The 20,448-nt window shown below is 40.7% G+C and overlaps 1 protein-coding gene across 1 annotated transcript in view; it reads left to right on the top strand.

The window, feature by feature from the left end:
- Nucleotides 1-19,597, top strand: part of LOC105284134 — a 44,293-nt gene extending 24,696 nt beyond the window's left edge. Inside the window, exons 3-5 of the mRNA XM_011347424.2 lie at nt 3,257-3,375; nt 8,207-8,300; nt 10,338-19,597. Of these exons, the coding sequence (XP_011345726.1) occupies nt 3,257-3,375; nt 8,207-8,300; nt 10,338-10,505 (381 nt within the window). The 3' untranslated portion in view covers nt 10,506-19,597. The remainder of the gene's footprint in view (nt 1-3,256; nt 3,376-8,206; nt 8,301-10,337) is intronic.
- The last annotated feature ends 851 nt before the right edge of the window (nt 19,598-20,448 follow it).

Below are 20,448 nucleotides of genomic sequence, written 5' to 3'. Positions count from 1 at the left end.
TTTGCTTTTATTCTACTTCATCCGGACTTTGCCTCCGCGATTCGCGCGCGCGATCCTTGCTTATAACAAGCAATGAAAAGGCGGATATCGACGCATTAAGATTCGATTCTGATACTGTCTGACAGCAATACGCGTAATTGCTGGCGCGAGACATTCTCAAAGTTGGAGCCGTGCTAAACTCCAATCAGTTTTCGATCGATATCTCGATACGTCTGACTCAAGAGGACAACTCGGAATTCGTAATTTAGGTCGACTTTGCGCTTTTCGTAACTCTTCGTAGTTTTCAATTACTTAACTGATTCGAGAAGTTTTTTTTCCTAAAAATGAATTATGACTCGCTTACTTCGAAAACGAGTTAAGTCAATTTTGACACGCATTGTAAGCGTATTAATCGCTGTTGTTTGTACTTCAGCAGCGAGACAAGAGAGATGAGCGCATGTTTGTAATTAAGATAATTAGATATAACTGTACGGATGGAATTAAATATGATTACATGCAACACTTAATGAAATTAATACAGGAGACCATATGATATGTCATAGGACAAACAACTGCGCGGCATTATAGGGATACAAAAGTATAATTACAATAATGCAGCATCAACCAATCCGCTATAATATATCGCAACGTAAAATACTAAATAACTAAATTTCACAGACTGAATCGCAAAAGCGCATCTCGCTGCTCGGTAATGCGACTCGATGATTCGCGAAACATTATTAAAGGCCAGTAAACTTGGTGGTGGTGCATGCACGATTGGTTGCCGCGGTATCGAACTGGTAGAGAGAAAGAGAGAGCCGGTGCAGCCGACATCACAAAACGCGAACGTAATCATGCGAGTTTGATCGGCGAGCGAATAATCGTGCCGGCTCGGCAAAGGTCCATCGCGAATTGTATTTCCAGCTTTATGCATACTTTATGGCCGCAGGGTACATTTTCCGCAGCGGAGAGCCGTATGCATGTTTTGTCGCTGCGATCACTGTGTATGGATAACGCTGTGCGAAAATCAATTTTCACGTGGAACACTTTTGGAAAATGTCTGGCACGGAAACACAAAATTCGGAATTCGTAACATGTCCAAGCTATAGGCTGTTTGAAGCGCATTACTTTCATTTATTTTAATCAAATTATGAATGAAAATACGCGTGTGCAATGTGAGCACTTTTGAACTAAAACTTATAATAATTACGGAATTTCACGAGGCAACCGAGAAAATATAAAATCTGCATGCGCGTGTAATTGGATCGATAAAATTCCGTCACAATTATTAATTTATTAAATTAAGTCAACTTGAAAAATATGAAGTATTAACCAATATTTAATGGTTTAAACTATATAAAAAATTATTTATTATGTTTATTTGTTAATTTCTCTTTGCACAGCATCCATAGATCGACAGAATTTAACTACTATCTGACTACTATCTAATATAATCCGGAGAATCGATTCGGATTATCACGCGTCGATTTGGACTATTATTGGAAACGAGGATGAAAGTAAAAAGGGAAAAGAAGGGATAGAACGTTAATCGCGAATTTGTTGCGTCACTTTCAACTCGTACCGGAATGAAGGACGGAGGGACGAAGTGGAGATTCGTCTGAATCTCGATATTCCCGTTTACGTGGTTGGAATGCAATTCCACGGAATCCGATAAAATCGCGTCCCCCTTTCTCCCCTACCGGAAGGTAAATTGTCCCCGTCGACTGTTCCGCTGTTCCGGAACGACGCGAATCAAGAAGTTTTGGCAACGAGCTATCTCACGAATAACTCGAGCGAGAGCGAGAGAGAGAGAGAAAGGATTCGATCGCCAAGAGCGGCCCTTCCAACCCTTTGCCCTGTTGACTGCGCTGCGCGTTCTTCTTTTCGCATTCCGCTTCCTTCCCCCTTCGTAGCTCGAGGGAGCAAGAAAACGCATTCTTGCTGACGGATTGCAATTTGTGATGTATCGTAATTTCGACGGAAATGCACGGTTATCGCGAAATATCTGGGGTGCTTGCGAAACTGTTGCCAAGAGAGCTCTACAGACGTCGAGTACTAGTAATGAAGAAGCGAAGTGGTTTGTGTTGATAAAGCGAAATTTGCCTCGACATGCGATACTGTTGGAACTGTTGAAATTGTTTTTATACGTGTGTAAATATGTTACTCTCGAAATAACATTTATTATTCTATGAATTTCCTACGTAGTTATTACTTAATTGAAAATGGCGAGCGCGACGAAGATACATAATTTTTTTGTCCTTACTTCTTTGAAGATGCAGCTGCCATGACTCACATTTCAAAAATGAAACAATTTCTAGCTTAAAAATACTTTTAATCGCACATATATTTGTTGTTAGCTTAAAAGAGAATTAAATTGGAGAAACTGGAATTTGATAATTGGCTGAATGATAAATTTGAACGAGTTAGATTTCTCTTACGATCTACCCCGTTGAGTTCCTGCCAAACCGTCAAGCGAAAGAAGAACAACGATCTCGCGAGCGTTTCCCGTGAGATATGTGTACCGATTAAAGAGCAATTTATCCATGTTCACGGCATATAAAATCCTTGAGATGACGGATGTCTGCATCGCGTGCGAGGGATTCGCGTGAGGTGGAGAAGGAAAAGCAGAAAGACACGCTTCTCCCCCTTCGTCGTCGCATACGCGAGCAAGGAAACGACGCTCGGCGCGGTTCCAGTATTTCGGTCACATAGCTGAGGTTTAGGGAAGCCGCGAGGAGCGGAAACCAGACCACCGGGGAAGGACGCGAGGGGTGCAAGGAGGTCGAGGGGTTTTTTCCTCGCGAAGGATACGTTCTTCCGCGAAGGATCTCCTCTCAACAAATCTCTCCGGGCAACCTCGAACTCATCGAAGATGCCACGGAAAAGTCCCAACGAAGCCTTTTCTCGATCCTGTCTACTTTAGTTGAGAACGCTATAGCTTCCCTCTCGAGCTTATTCTATCTCGACGTTCCGTCGTTTCTACTATCCTACACTGAGAAGAGGAGCTCCATATTTTATACATAACAGAAAATAAAATCAATGGGACGAATCATATAATTAGTGCGACAAATATTTTAAAATATTATGATTGTTAGATTGCCAGATTGTCAGTTATAGTTGTAAACTCCAATCAAATAAACTTGATATTTCTTTGCATAAATATGAGATCGCTAGGTTTATTCACCTCAGCGTATTTCCTTCCCAGTGCAATATTTCGAATGCATACATACTAAAGAAACGTGAGATATTCAAAGAATCACTCACCCTTTGATCACAGGTTTTGCTGTTCCCCGAGGAGGGCTGGGCGAGAAGCGCGAGTAGTTCCTACTGGACTCTGACGCCGTTTTGGTGGAGTCGGAGTCGCTGCAAAGTCGTCGAAGTCGCTGGAACAAGAAGGTAAGCAAGGAAACTATTAGAAAGATTGCGATTGCATCATAAAGTCAGATTTCAATTTCCGATAGAATAAAAAATCGATCTGTCTCTAAATAAAACATTATTCTTTGCGCTCGTAAACTTGAGGTCTCTCTGTATAATTACCATTTCTACGTAATCGTCGGTTCTTATCAGTTTATATACGGTAATTAACAGCATTTGCGAGAGAAGGGGAGGTTTATAATGCGCCCTGAATTCTGCTGATCCGAGATGCGCGTCCCGTTTATACAGCTCATCGAGATAAGGAGCACGCCGTACACGTAAAGTTGATAGAGACAAATAACGAACGGAGACGGAATATCGTACAGAGAAGGGAAGATGCGGGCTGGATTTTCTCGTCTCGACGGTCGTATCACTTTGGGAAACTGGGGCTCGTCTAACTTTTCGGCGTCCATAGATTTCGGCGCCGTTAAGGTCGCCGCACAGCGGTCGACGCCGATAAGGAACCCCGCGATTTATAGCGATTCGTTCGATCGCGCGTGTGCGGAAGAAAAGACGCTCCCATTGTCTTGCTTCGAATGCTGAGAGCGAATGATAAATCTCGAGAAGGTGGAGACGAGTCGGCGAGCTGCCTTTAAACCGCGCGATAAAATCGCACTTTTTACGACGTCCAAGATCGAACGTTGCACGTTGGATCTTTTTGAAAATTATCCTGCGTTCTTCTTCCGCAAGAAAGTTTCTTATAAAATCGTGCACGACTTTTCTGATAATTTTTATGGTAATTATTTAGTTTAACGGAGCAACCTCGGATGACCTTGACCTTGACATATATTATAGAGGTCACCCTCCTAAGTGACCTTCAAAAGATTTTAGCCGTCGCTCATTGTTTATTAAAAAGTTATTAACAAAAAAGTTTAATGAATAGAGCATAATTTTACGATATCATATACGTTTACGAAAGAGTATATTTGATGGAATTTTACTATTAAATCAGAAATAGGTTTGGGTTAGGTTATATTTTCCGAAACTGGAGCCCCGGACACATACGCTCGTTTTCAGCCCGCTTCGCGGGAGGGTGGGGGGGAAGGGCTTTGCCCCTCCCCCCGCCGGACCCGGTGTTACAGATTTCACCGTACAGATTTTGATCACCTGGTATACGGCGCGGATTCTGGCGGGGGGGAGGGGCGAAGCCCCTTCCCCCCGCCCTTCCGCGATGCGGGCTGAAAAACGAGCGTATATGTGTCCGGGGCTCCAGTTTCGGAAAATACAACCTAACCTAATCTAACCAGGTTAGATTAGATTAAGTTAGGTTAAATCACTTTCCTTCCTTCGTTCATATTCGTCGTTTATGTCTTTCAATATTCAAAATAACTACTATATTTTCGAAACTTCTTTTGTTAATAACTTTTTAATAAACAATGAGCGACGACTAAAACCTTTTGAAGGTCACTCAGGAGGGTGACCGTGACAACATATGTCAAGGTCAAGGTCATTCGAGGTTGCTCCGTTAATCTAAATAATTACCCTTGTTTTAATGTTTTAATGTTTTAATCATTTCATTTTATTCACTGTTTTATATCAAACAGTATTGGCGTAAAAATTTTCTCGATAAATAAAAGAATTCTAATTATTCTTAATATTAAGAAAAAACTTATATGATATTATAGCTTCCTTGAAAAACTACTTTTTTACGGTAAAATAGCGAGAGAATCCGTACTAAAGTTTCCGCCTGGAATGCAAGCCATGTACCGATTAATATATGGTCAGAGTTGGCTTCGGGGCATCCTTAGCGTGGCGCACCGGGCATAGACGTCTCCGCAGGATCGAACGGAGTTTGCGAAGGCGACCGAACTTGCCTAAATATCCCTCGGCTGCTACAGGGCGCCTGTATTTCTGTCTTCCTGCTGGTAGCCGAGAACTGCGAACCGAGCTGCGGGAAACCGATTGCCATCTTAGCAAACACGCGATACAACTGTTCTCGGCGGTACAAATCAATTCCCACGCCCCGATCCGTGGACACATGCACAGTTCACGCTATCCAAACGATACCGAATGCAAACGGTATTACTCCTCAGCTATATCACGTGACAGAGAGCCTTTGACTAGAAGCTACCCTTCTACTTCCACTCCCGACTCGATTCTCGACATACGATATTCTATTTCGCTCTCTGGTCTGTTTTAGTCGGTTAAGAAAAATCTTCACAATTCAAATATCAAGATGGTTAAATGAGTCGTATCGAATCTTCAAGATAGCTACTTTATTACAATTTCGATCGTTGTTTAAACAACAAGAGTAGTCATGCTTTTGCTTTAAGTCTCGACTCCAATCTCGAAGATTACCAGTTTATTCCAAACTTCGATCATTGCATGGTAAACAAAAATCTTCACTTAATTCGTTAAGATAGTTATATCGAAGTCAACTTGGACATCAGAGATCATTGCTCCATCCTGGTCTTCCATCGTTGCTCGGTCAACAAAAAGTTTTCCAGCATGCGTCAGAGCATCGAGACAGTCACATCGAGGTCAATTCGATTCTCGAAGTCCGTTACTTTATTCCGATCCCCGTCGTTGCTCGGTCAACAAAAGCTTTTACGACGGATTGAAACACAACGACAGTTCGACCGGGCCGGCGCTCGAGAAAATCTCGCCCATTTATCTTCATCGCAGACTCTGCGAGCTTCTATGTTCGGTGCAATCGACTGCAACCGAGTCCGAAACCGATCGGAGGATACCCGACAAATATGTCGTGGCGAACTCGCCAATTTATCAACAATGCGCTAATGCTGCATGCCACAGAAGTAAATATCATGAGCGTATTGGATATCACGATTGCCTATGTACATTACCGACGTAATCGTTGCCACTAATTGGAATCCGTAACGTTGTTAATTGACACTCGATTTTGCTCAGTTTATTCTCCTTCAAGTTAATAAATATTTATCAAAATGTTTCTCTACATTATTATACAAGGCTATTTAATATAAATATTCGTCATTAGCTTTCTTCTTGTTTGTCCCAATCGATAGACCGAGATATTTACATTTATTCAAAACGAATATTATCCAACATTTATCATTTTGTCATGTTTTTATAATAAATATTCAATCTTCTTGCATTTGCATACATTAAAAGCGTATTAAAGCCGTTACATACGTTAAAAGCACATCTTGCTTCATCTCATAAAATTGTCAATACCATAGGATATCGCAAAAGCCAGAGGATAGGGAATCGGAAGATGTGTTCGAGACGTGTCGCAAGTGCACGTCGTAAGTCGATTGCCGCTGGGCCCGCATAGTCGCATGAACGCCAGAAAGTGACGTATATGTGCCTTCCTTCGGCGATTTGGATTTCCCTTTGCGCCCTCCCTTTACCGAACGGAAGCAACTGGCACGGTGCTGGATTTCGAACCGAGCGTCGGATCCACCGTCGTAACCGCTCACTTCAATGGAGGCCGTTTAAACTTTTAATGATCGTCGCCGGTCCTCGAGCGGCATCTCCGCCGGAATAAGCCCCTCGAGTCGACTGTGCGGGTGAACTCTGTTGCCTCTCTTCCTTCCCGCTACCCTTCTCTCTCCTTATATACTAAAGAGGAGTTCCTCTCTCTCCCCACGAACATTTCGAACGTGAAATCTTCAACACCGATTCATCCTTCAACGTCTTTTAGTTTGATGCATATTGTTTTCATTTCTGTGATTTGATTTGAGTATATATATTTACACTTGATGAAGTATCTCATGAAACGGGAATACATATTTTGTCTTATATTGTTTACAAATCAAGAAAATATAAAAATAGCTTATATGTATGTATCAAATCACTGTCATGCTAAAAAGGTGGAATTTGTAAAATGCTATTTATGAAAATATTAACAAATTTAGCAGGGAAATAATTCAGTTCCTATAAATAAATGCAAATAATATATCTGCTTTATTAGCAAAATTGTACAAAAGGTAATTTCACGATTACCAATCTTTTAACAGAAATTGGTTGAAAAATGCTTCACAGAACATGAAATGTACTTCATCGTTCCCTTTCTCTTGCCCATTCCTTCAAAGGGTATCTCTACACCCTCGTCACCAATTGAGCGAAATTTCCCCTAGTTTTCCCTCTGCGCTCTGCCCTTTATTCATCGCTTCGATGGAGATCAAGATAGGGCCTAAAGACACAGCATGCAGCTAACGACGATCATTAATTAATTTAACAATACGCATTCAAGACAAACGTCTCCGACAGGCAAAGTTCACCTGCGTCAGAAATCTCTTCCGAGAGAATAATTTTAATCGACAAAAATAATAACTACTTTGACGATAATGATAATATATATGTTAATTACACACAAAAATTTTAAATAGAAAGGACATATAAGAACTAAAAAGTGCCAAATAGCTTCATTTTTTTCCTTTCACAAAAGCGGCATAATGTAAACAGCTCGTGCGAACTTTTACAAGAGGATAGCAACCGGTAGAATCACTTTCTTACGAGCGCTTTTTGTTCGCATGCACAATGCCTCGCCACCCTTGCTCAGTACAGCTCGAGCCGAAGGGTAAGACTATCGAGGGGATGCTCGAGAGTTGATCTCTTCCCCGAGGGTAACGTCGAAGACGTTACAGGGAAAAACGGCCGAGCTAAAGGCGACGAATTGATAGCCCTTCGCTTATACTCGCTGTATTAAAATCGATTACGCTCTCTTCGATGTTTCTTTTCACTCAATGTATTGTATAGTATACAAGATGTATCGACATTCCCATCTTTCCTTCGCGAATTGGCCTGCCAATTTAATATCGCTTATCTCTGGTAAAAATTTCGTTGAACCGAAAGTTCGCCATTACAGTTCGCGATTATGATTGTGTTTCAGGTACAGTACTCAGGCAAAGATGGTGGACACGGGCACGGGCACACTTTATATTATTGGCTCGTTCAAGAGGATGACGACTGATCCCGATTTCAAGGTATCAAATTGTACAATTTGTTCAGTTCATTAAATTCATTTCTGATATCTAGCTTTATTTGCATCTTTAATTTTAAATAGAGATTCGTTTGATGAATATTTTTATTTGTTTATGACCGCTTCGCAAACGCGAATAAAATCCTCATTATGAAAGGCAGAATTTAATTCATGAACATGAAACTCATATTTCAGTCCGCGCAAATAATTTTTTCATTTTGTCTGAAAAACGAGACTCGCATGATCCTTCCAAACGATGCACCGGGCATTTTATCGGAAGCTCGCAGTCTGCCCTCGCTATAATCTGCAGAGTGTCGGATTATATGAGGAACTTTGTCTCCCTGATGATTTTCACTCGCTTTCACGGCGCCGCGACGCGCGTGATCAACGCATCTCCGTCATGCGCATCGCTACATAAATATCGCAATGAATGCATGCAATTTTTAGACGTCTCTGTCGCGAGAGCCGGAAACGCAACGTAACGATAATTAAATATAGTTCCGCGAGGAGTTTTGTATCGGTGCACATTGTAACGCGCACATTTCCGTTTCCGCAGCTGCGAAAGCAGGTCGCGCATTTCCGCGAGCAACAAATTAAACAAATTAAAGAATCATGTTTACGGACGTCCGCCTCGGTGCTCGGTTCACCGCGCAAATTAACAACGTCATTCGACTTGTGTGAAAAAGTACCGGTTGTGTTGTCGAGATTCACGTAACCGACGAAACGTGCAAGAGGAAATACGCGATCCCGCGATATTTCCGAATGATAAATTTCATATTCGGCGCACACGCAAACCAATGGTCATCTCAAATTTATCACTAGTCCCCTTCAATTCCCATTATAATTCGGTAAAATCAGTATAGCATAGATTGTATAATTAATTTTTCTTTTGGAAAATACGCATCGCGTTTGTTCGCGTTGACGAATTTCAATTTTTATGATTATATTTTTTTATCATATTTATTATATTTTTACGCATAGAGAAATATTGCTCTATGACTTGGCTGTCAATATCTACTTCTTAAGAAGTTTGATACATACATCTGAAACTAAGAGTTTCGAAAGGAAGCGATAGTCAGTCGACAAAAGGCGTCGAGGTGTGCTATTATACATACCGTCTCGGGAGCGTCCCGACGCTTTCGCGACGTTTAGAAGAGTCACGTCGTGAGCAGACTTTTTCTTACGAAAAAGAGACCATCGTACATGTACATACAGCTACCGGATGTTAAAGTGGATGCCATCGCGCGCTGACGACAGGGGAGCCATACAGTTGCTAGAATCCCACCTCATGGGATTTTATGACGACACTAAAACGCGAAAGCTGCAGAATGTACAGCGGTCCCTGTATGCTCACCCACATACCGAAATGTGTACCAGTAGGTTGCTTCCAGCCCGGTTGGTGCCGTGCTATCAGATAGTAACACGTATCCGCACGCCGACAGTCGGCCATGACTGTCGCGCGTGCAATTTTAATGTAGTGTTAGTCCGCATAAAGAACCGGCACGAAATTAGTGGAGCCTACCCGGTATTCTAATAATCTTCCATCAAAGTTCATCAGAGTGTGCATTAAAGATATTAGTTACGACAACAGCGAGTTCACGGGCTGAAGTATTTTTAATTGTAAATTACCGAAAGCGCGGCGTTTCATGGTAATTCCTCCTCAACTCTGTTTAACTTTTAATTACGTACGGTCCGGACCGAGAGATTTAGGTGAACAAGTACCTACGTTTTTAGCCGCGCCCATACCTATGTAAAATGGAACGAGTACACATCCATTTTTAGTGTGTGAGTGAGACAGCGGTAGAAAAACGATGGAAGTGTGTGCAGAAAGCATTGCCAAAAATAAATCTCCGCTTTTTTGCTTTATTATTCATTTCGTATTATTTTCACAAAATTACGTTATACTCAGAAATGATTATTACTTTTCTTAACTAATCTATGAAAATCTATCAAAACTGCATAAAACTTTTCTCTTGAGTACCGTGTATGCGCGAGAGCAACACAGTGAAATAGTATCGATCTGTTGGTTGTCTTGTTACAGCTGTACCTGACGTCGAACGTCTCGTCGAGCGACTTCAACATGGGTTACAGTATGACGGGCACGCTGGAGCGCGGCTGCAAGAAGACCAACTCCTTCCAAATGACCCACTTTGCGGTGATACGACGGCGAGACTACGAGAAGGCATACGAGGACCCGAATCCCACCTAGTGTCCGTCCACACCCACATTCTCCGAGTGTGGGGACTGCGAGCATTACACGTAGTTGAGGGCGAGGGGCCGCCGGGAGGAGGTGGCGTGCACTTCCGCCTGCGTGCACCGCGCGAGGAAGTGCATCCGTCCGATGGATGCTGGGCAGGAGTCGCTCTTCAACGCGCGAGGTAGGCGCGCGAGCTCCCGGAAATCCTGAAAACTCCTGGCAGGTCGGCTCGGTGGACGCCTCCTCGATCCTGAACGGATCGTGGACGAAATCGTACGCTTCGAACGATTCGATCGGGACAAATCCCTGTGACGTTAGACCGCTAAGTTGCCTGTCAAGTTTTTTGTTTCTCATCTGCTCCTAAAAGGCACGCAATAAATTCACGTGCGCAGACGAAATATGCAACGGTAATATTTTAAAAGAAGAATATAGAAATAAAAAGCAGAAGTGGTTGAAAAGGTAAAGGAAGGAAGAATAGCGCGCGGAGAAAAAGATAAATACTGCAATCGCTGGTGTTATCTGTGTAAGAGATCGTAGAAATGAGAGATAATTAAGATAGAATGTGAAGGTGGCAGCTTTAATTTGCGCAGAATAAACATTAAACCGCTGGTAATAAGAGATCACGGAGATGAAAGGTGGAAGGAGATCACGATAGAGTAGATTATGAGAAAACGAGGCTATCGAGAGCTTCAATTCTGCCAGAATAAATATTTCTCTCACACAGGATTGCCCATAAAGTGAACGCTTAATGAACCTTTCCGTAAATACGAATTCTTTGAAGGCAACGTTCTTTTGATTTCTGGTATTTTTCTTGCGCATAAATTACGTTGAGGCTTTGATTAGCGGTCTAACACGTCACGTAGTGGTCCCTGGTACCTCAACATAATTCTCAACGCGCAGCATCTTTGCGCGCAACCGTTCGGGATTGGATGAGACCTGAATCGCGGCGATCTGCAAGCGAGGAGCAGCGGCGTAGAAGGTAAGAAGAAAAGGCCGACGGATCGTTACTAACCTGAAGAAACGAAATACCAAAGCTGAGTGGCGGCCCTGCGCGACAGAGCCAAACGTCCAAAGATAGTCCTTAATTTAGATCGAATTAATTAGCTCTTAACGAAGGCCGACGAGCGACGTATATACCTATAAGCGAGGAAGCGTGTAACAAAAGGCGACGTTGATCGAAGAGAGGATGCAGAAACTGTTTTACCAAAGTACTAGTACGTAAGTCATTCGCAACTTTCCGCCGACGATAAGGCCAAAATCGCATCATACAGACACATACGCGTATACACGTATTCATACGCACATACACACGTGCACACATCCAACCCACAAGGTACACTGCTTCTCATCGATCGACGCATCGATGGCCGCCGCCGCCTCGTCGAGATTACGCGACAGTTAGTAAGTGATTAGCGACTAAGGCTTTTTCTCGGTGAATTCACGGCGAGTCAATTGCCTAGGGTAGAGTTTTATGTGCCAATCCAAAAGCCATCGTTGACGAGCACTGTACCTGACAATTACCTGCGAGTCAGAGCGCGAGAACGTGCGCGGTTTCCTAGCCCGTGCCGGGCGAAACGATGTTTTCAACCCCCGATTAGTCGAGAGATCGTTTCAGAGTGAAATCTGCGGAATCATTAAGGGAGATAAAAACATTCAGAGTAGAACTAAGACGTTTTAGGACTTTGCGACGCTGCCTGCCAACTAGTTCCCTAATTAATTCTCTATTTTCTCTTACAATATACAATAATATTATACTTATAATATACAATTCTCTCACGATATGTATATGCAGAGGCACGATAGAATTCTTGAAAATCTTATTCTGATTTTATCATCACTTTCTAATTTTATTTCGGTATTTATCATAAATTCATAAAAATGTACTATTTTTTAATTCTTGAATGCGGATCATTTATTGCAAAACGCAATACAGAGCAGATTCATACTTTTGATGATTTATACTTTTGCATATCAATATCCACGTCTAGCGGTTTTGTCGGTGGACATCTATTACATTTCGAGTTTGACGGGTGATTCGCCGGTGGGTGGTAGAAGGGAAATTTCATATGGTGCGGTCCGTGTCAGGACGGCGGTTATAAATATCGTTTCGCCTCTGGTCCAGGCTTTATAGGCAGTATATAGAGCTGTAGCGTGTAGCCGGCTTACAAGGTATTTCAAAGCTTGTTACGCGCCCCTTTCTTTGAGCCACCGCCGACAGACGTCGCTCAAGGAAGGAAGAAAGCCCGCGAGAGAGAGAGAGCTTCGCTGCACTGACGCCGGACACACACGACACAAAGCGAGAGACCTCTCTTACCTTATCTTACCTTACCTTACGCGGGATCATCGTGAGCCGGTGTTTTGTAACCTCTAACACGATACTTATTTTTGCTAAAGAGTAGGAAAGTCGCTCACGCCAGTCACGATGTATCCCCACATGAAATCTGAGCGATCCCACCGGTTGTTCGTTCAGGACGGAAAATGGCGAGTCGATGGAGAACCGAATAAGAGAAAGAAGCAAAGCCTCCAATAACAGGGCTTCGTGAAAAATTAAACACGACGAATCGTGCATTATTTATATATATGTATGTTAAATTATTTATTTATGATAAATGATGTGATGATTATCGTTACTGGACTTTTTTGTTGTGTCACAATTCGGGTCATTTCTATATAAAAATACCAATTGCGGAGACTACTTGTCCAAATTTGAAATAATTCGCTCGCCTGCGTCTTTGCGAGAGATCGGTGAACATCGAACTAGCGGAAAATTCTACTATTACATGATAAACTCGTCGTGCGTAAACCCCCTTTATTATAATCCTCGATGAGAATCTAGTACCTTCTGCTTTTGCTCAAGGAATTAATGCCAAATAAATACTATGTGCAATAGAGCGCAAGGAAGTTAAGTCGTTTGCATTTTGATATAGGATACGCGCGTTGTGTTGTTTTGGGAGCTTTTGTTTAACAATCGAGATGATGTTAGATGTGTTTTCGAGTGTTGGACTAAATCTAGAATGCTTTTCTAGAGATTGTTCTCCTCAAAATAATGTCGCATTCATAGTTGTTGAGTCAGTCCAATTAATCCTTCCGGTATCAAATTTTATAGAGGTCTTAAAAATGCTTTTCAGTAATTATACTTTCACCTTTTCGCAAATTCGCTATGCTTCATTAATGATGTATCAATCCTTTAAAATAGAAGTAATTCGTTGAAATAAAGAAAAATTAAATTTGAACAAACTCTTCCACTGCTGATTGCACGTTATGTTGGATAAAATTAGTGAGATTTACTGTTACTTTTGCAGTTTCTAAATCGTTGATTAATTTTTACAATTTAGATTATTAAAACTTGATTTATATGACAAATAATGGAAATTGTGCAATATGTAGCACAAGGATACTGAAAGGGTTAACTCGGAAAAACCTTGTAGTTTATTGTTCCAACTTTCCGTTGCGTTATAGCATTGCCGACGCTTTCCTCGCATTAGAGTGAATGAAGGCAATCGAATCCAGCTGGATTCATCGAGCCTCTTATTCGAGTGAAGTTACATGTTACAGGGTTTAACGCTTTTTCGCAATTCAAGAGGATGAGCTGAAAGAATGTCCGTTGCTTCGTTCAGCCATTATTTTATGATTGACGTTTCTATAAAAATTATCGAAAGGAGAAACAATTCTCCGTAAATTGATACCGCTCGTGATATAGTAAACTCTCGTTAGCTCGAATCCCGCTCTGCCGCGTATCCTTCTCTAATACAAGCTGCTACTAGTTTCGAGTTCCTCCGAATTCGCCCTAACGAGGGTTCATTGTATTCGTACTTGCCATTGTGTGTGCCGGAATTATGTTCGTTATCATTACCTACATTACTTGGATTGCGAAAATCAAGTAGAGGATCGATAAGATAGCGTATCACCACGTTGTACATACGTATATAATGTATAAAATCCACGCGTGCACATACACATACACATTCGCATAATACACGTGCAGATATACATACATATACACGTGCACGCACCACATGTAGATGTAACTTTGCGGGAACCTAGTTGATGTTGTAGATCGTTACATTAGTATTCGTGATGCTTCTCTTAGCTGATCTAGTCGTTAGATCTAACACGGATCACCCGTCGTAGCTAGATTGTTTTCGATAGCGGCAGATTACACCGACGGAATTACACCGAGAACTTTCGCGCGAGTTCTGATTTCGCAGACTTCTTGGACGAGTCGTCGTATAAATTTTGCAGCGTCCTTCACAAGCATATTTCTCTAGGAAAAACAAGAGCATGGCGCAATTCGACACGATTTACTTTCCATTTTACTCGATGAGCAATCTTGCCGTTTTATGATGCCGCAGTTCCTAAAATCCAACAATGAAATTTCCGGTGTCAAACGAACGCGAGTCAGATGAGACGATGTCTCGCTCGACTTCCTGGCTCTTAAGAGTCATGACTGTCGATTTATGACGCACTCAATCGAGGTTGGCAGGAAACCGATCTGTGAATGTGGAACTTGTTAAGATCTTCGATAAATTCATTGCACTACCGTCTTTCTCGCCACTACCTATACCTTTTACTACCGAAATTTCCCGTGAACTATTAAAGTTCTTAAAATGTTAAATTTAATTAACTATTAAAGTTCACAAAATGCGACGAATATTTCTGTTCATATAATAATGAAGCACATGATCAATGTAAGATCGATCTTTTCCTAATAAAATTATCGAATCGAGCTTCTTTTCTCCGTGAACTGTAAGAAACTAATCTTCAATTTCAGGCATTTAAGTGACTGAATATTTTTATTAAAATCTCTAATAAACTTTAAATTGAGCAAAAAGAAAGTTTGGAAGTTTTAACATGAAACGTCCAAATTTTGGTGTTCAGAAATTATGGAAAATTGTCTAATCAAGTCAAGGCATTGTTGCAAATTTAGAACATTCTGTAATAATTGTTGCAGGAATATTATTTCGGTATGACAGGCTGTGTATTATTCATTTCACGCTCGCCGCGAAGGTTCTCGGTTTCTTCTTCGGTGGAATAATATTATCATCTCGCCTAAAATGTTAGTGGTCGTGTCCTCACTTTTCGGGGTAGTCTTCTCTATAGCCTTTTAGGATGATTTAAGTGAATACGTACGTCCGATATCACGGTCCCTCCTAACTACTTAGCCGTAGTTTAGACCCACTGATGCACGCTTCCTTCGAGTCTAAAGAGAAGCCACCTATCTTTGTCTTCGAGCTGCACAACGGGTCTCTAGTCTATCTTATCACATCACGCTACCTAATCGCATCCGATTGTCTTGAATGCATCAATTCTATTACCGAGTGTATTTTGAACAGGTATTATTTATCTCTATATATAATTCTTTAAATATTCATTACTATTAATATTAATTACTTCAAATATTAATTAATAATTGCGAGTCTATCAATGTTCCTGTAATTCTCCAAACTAGAAACTCCGAAAACTTACATCTTATATCTACTAAATATTTCAAACGGAAAGATAAAAGCAATTATTGATAAAGCATTATATAAAAATTTAAAGCATCTTTAGCTTTTTTAAAGAATATTATTAAAGATACTATGTGCTTTTACGGTTTTATCTTTCATCTCACGAAGAAAGCAAAAATGATATCAAAAATCGATCTTGGCGAATCGGATGCGGAAAAGGAAGCTGGTCGTGCCCTATCTTCAAGATATAGCAAGAATGTAAACGTAGAAGATGCCAAGTAGTGGTTCTAGCAAAATCGATGATCGTCGTCGTCGTATTTCATCGTCAAGCGTCGCGATGCTGTCGACACTCCACTTTTCATTTCTATCCCAATTCACTTCTTTGTACCTTGTTTCTTCTTATTTTTCTCTGAGATGTTCTCCCTTTTTCTCCTCTTTCCCCTACCATCCTTTCTCTCTCGTTAGAACGCCAGTCGAATCTTCACCGCTCACGCAACCGTCGATCGACAAATTTTATTTTTTCTAGGCGGCAAAGATCCTCGACTCGCGATCTCGCGATTTCCGAATAATATGCAATGGGAGGGGTCGACATCACGACGAATTGATGATGACTTTCGTCGGGATGCGACAGTCGAACTTGATATCAACAAGTGATTAGATTAAGTGAGAAGATTAATGACCAAAGAATGAAGCGTTTAAAATATGCTGGATTCACAAAACTTTTTTTACATAAAGTATGATGTCACATAAAGTACACTTAAAATAGTCACATAAAATAATCTTTAAAAAAGGTACATCTAATGTATTCTTCATCTACATTTTAATGTAGCAATTCTTCGGTATCTGTATTTTGAATAATACAATCGCTAAAGCGAACATAGCTCCATTGCTTCATTTGATTAAGCGTTTAATTGCTTCGAAATTGCACATTACGAATAATCGGGCGACTGTCGCATCCATATCTCCGTTGTAATCGATGTGTAGCCACGTAGCAAATAACCGAGAATTAGAAGGAATGTATCCTTGTAACAACTACTAAACGGATTGCGATACTACGCTAATCGTAAGAGGAAACGAAAGAAGTAGAAAGACAGGAGAAAAATATACGAACGATGTATTCGTATTCAAAGCTATGGCTGTGATCTTCATTAATTAATCAGTAAATTGTATTCAACATTATACACATAAATATATATATATAAATATTATATATTATATATATTATATATTATACGTAGGGGAGGGGGGAGGGGGATTATACGGCGATATACATATTTAGTGATAAAGGACACGATATTTTGCACACACACGCACACACAAACACACACATACACCCCGTTGCATTTCGCGTCTCTCCTATCTTTTTTCTCGACTGGTCGAAATTTACTGTATTTGCGATCGCGCCTCTCCGCGGCGGCAACGGCGGCGGCGACGGCGGCGGCGGCGTGGTAGCTTTATTTTTTTATCTGGTGCTAAATCCCAGAGAATACTAATAGCATGCAATTTCGTTGATCGAGACACCGATTGATCCCTAGGCGTTTTTATCCAATAGCGAGAATTGAAACCGGCGGGATTTCAACGCACAAACGATCCGTGCAACTCTGAAATACGAGACGATATTTCACGCGCGTATACATTGATTCATGAATAAAAGCAAGCGCGAAAACCCTATACAAATGTGACTTTTGAAACTTATGTTTTCGTTCTATTGCGCAAATACGACTGTTCGCTCTTGCGCTCAGCGAATGCAAAAATTAAATGCGGCCGTTCAAGTTGCGCAGCGTAATAGCAGAATCAATTTTTATGACGTACTGTGTGTGGTGCAAAAATTCCGCTTTCAGAAATAGGAAATTAAAATGATCGTCACGTAAAATGGAATTCTTTCGATTGTTATCCAAGATCCCTGTTTTAGTAGATCACGTTGTTGGGATATTGCTCCCTATTTCAGACTTGCTCCAAATATAATATCTATTTCCGATGAGGAAATTGTGAATTTTGGCACGAGATCTGTTTTCTCATCTTTTGCGTGTTTGCAGTCAGAATCTGGAAAACTGGGGAATTGCGCCGGTTTGGATTCTCGCATCGGGAAAATCCTACAGTTTTTAGAATAACTAATGTATATTTTGCATGTCGGCGAATGATTGCTCACTGTTTTCGCGTTTGATAGAGAATCAAATCCCGAAATCAAAGCCGTTAGAGCGCGACATAGCTCCTAAGGTCTCTCTGCGAAACCACCAACAATGCGTAACGCACACGTAACGATTCGTTTAACAACGTACGTCTAATTAATCGATTAGGCCGTAGGCTTAACGAGCGCGGTAACGCCGCGCGCAATTGTAGGTACGCGCGATGAAAGGGCGTATAACAGTGGCCCTGCGGCTAACGAGAGAATATTCACACAACACGTCACAAATACAGGTGAATAAAAGAGCTTCACGATAAACGATAATGATATGGAGAAATGTAACCAGGAAAAAGCTCGCGAAACAAAAGATAAATGAATTAAATATATCATTTTTCCATGATAACTTACAAATGTGTGAAGTTTATTCATATATCTAAATTTAAAAATATTGAATTATTCTTTATAAATTATTAAAATCAAGAATTTTTCTTTTAATCTGTCTATCGCAATTGTATATTTTAATTTCTATACGGGATAGAGGGATATTTAATGCACATTATCCTAGATAAATGTTTGGACATGTTCAGTGGATGTTTCTCTGCATGACAATCTGAATATTCAATTGTTTTGAATATATGTAACTTACAAAACATTTTGACATCCAGCGATATCGATTGTATTATTATCGTACTTCAACAACCGACATACATGCAATATTGATTGTGAAGCTTTTTCATTCACGATACCGCATACAACCAATGTGAAATCAAAATAAAAATCCCGTTGCTCACTAAACCCAAGACTGTATATTTTCTACCAACTGTACACAAACATAATCATATATTGCACTCTATTCTCGCCACTATTGTACGCCGTGAACCGTGCGACGCCGTGCGCAAGAGAAGATCCTCGATGTTGCTTCGAAGATCCTCTCGATGCCCTGCATCTGTAAAACGAGCGACAGAGATAATCAGTTGACCGCGATTTCTTCGTTTCTCCGAGTAAAAGCTGTGCGAATAAAATCAAAATATTCTTTCCGACCCAGTAAAATCAAATAAGATTCACCCATTATGTTTTAGTTATTTTTCAACACGTTTTGTTATCAAAGAAATTATTTTATTCTTACGATATCTTTTCTCTTTTTAATTGAGATATGTATGTAGATGTAAATCAACAAAATGTGTAACAATTCTTTTTGAATTACTGACTAATCCAAGTTACAATTTATATACTTTTAAGTATGTATTTCATTTATGTTGGATTATTCATGTAATCAAAGAGAATATGTTTATTTAACAACTTGACATCAAACTTGACATAATAAATGCGAACGTCATTACCGTCATAGGACCGGAAAGATTAAATAAAATACAAATATCCTTGCTGCCAGTAACGGAACGAAGGAAGCGCCGGTGTTCGATGTATTTTCACTACAGTCCTGTCTACAGTCAATTCATTTTGTATCTATACCTAATCTATGTATCTATCGTCATAATTTATGCCGAATAAATGTTACATTTACGCATATCAGAGATTCAGAGTGTAAGATTCATCACCTCCTCTTGACTTCCCTTCGAAAACACGATACCTCTACATCAAGACTCCAAAATCGAACTAATTACGACCGACTCGTTATGCAAGACGTATTATGCATACAATGAGAAATGAAAATTACGGAGAAGTTCGATAAAATTCCTTTAAGTTTAATTGACTACAGTTTCAAAATACTCGCGGATATAATGAAAGATAACTTCCTGGCTGCGATAGCAAGTTTATCAACGATAAGTAACTCTCTGCTGGAGAACTTTTCGAACGTAACTTTAGCTGTCAGAATCCACGGTTCCTACAGAATCCACGGAATTAATACTGACCCATCTTCTCCTCCGATAAAATAAATCCTCCTTCTCAACTCCCTATTTAACTTTTTTCCTCTAAGCACCTTTTAACAAGCCAATACATTAAATATCTCAAAAATGTACACGAGAGAGTGAATAAGAGGATATTTCGTATCTCTTCTAAGAGACTCGGAAGATTAGTGCAACGGGACTAAACATTAATTAATTACGGGTTAACTTTACAAAATTATCAAACGGCATCAGTGTGTTCATCATTGCGATCGGATGAAGTATCACAGTCCGACACTGCGAAACAGCTTTCGATGCTGAAAAGTTTCGTAAGTATTTCTCGAGTACTTCGTTAACGGGTAACACATTTTCGATAGCAACGTCGCATCGGAGTTACTAAACTCGCCGAACTTTCCGATCGGACGCGGTGCAATCCTGCAACGACGTAAAATTCTTTGGAAGTTACCGGGTGCGGGACAACTTGACGAGAAGAGTGGAACGGCTTACGGACGAGGGACAGAGGCTCACAGAGGGCCGGC

This window comes from Ooceraea biroi, chromosome 6 (assembly GCF_003672135.1).
Source record: "Ooceraea biroi isolate clonal line C1 chromosome 6, Obir_v5.4, whole genome shotgun sequence".
NCBI lineage: Eukaryota > Metazoa > Arthropoda > Insecta > Hymenoptera > Formicidae > Ooceraea > Ooceraea biroi.
This window is presented reverse-complemented; position numbering and strand designations above follow the sequence as displayed.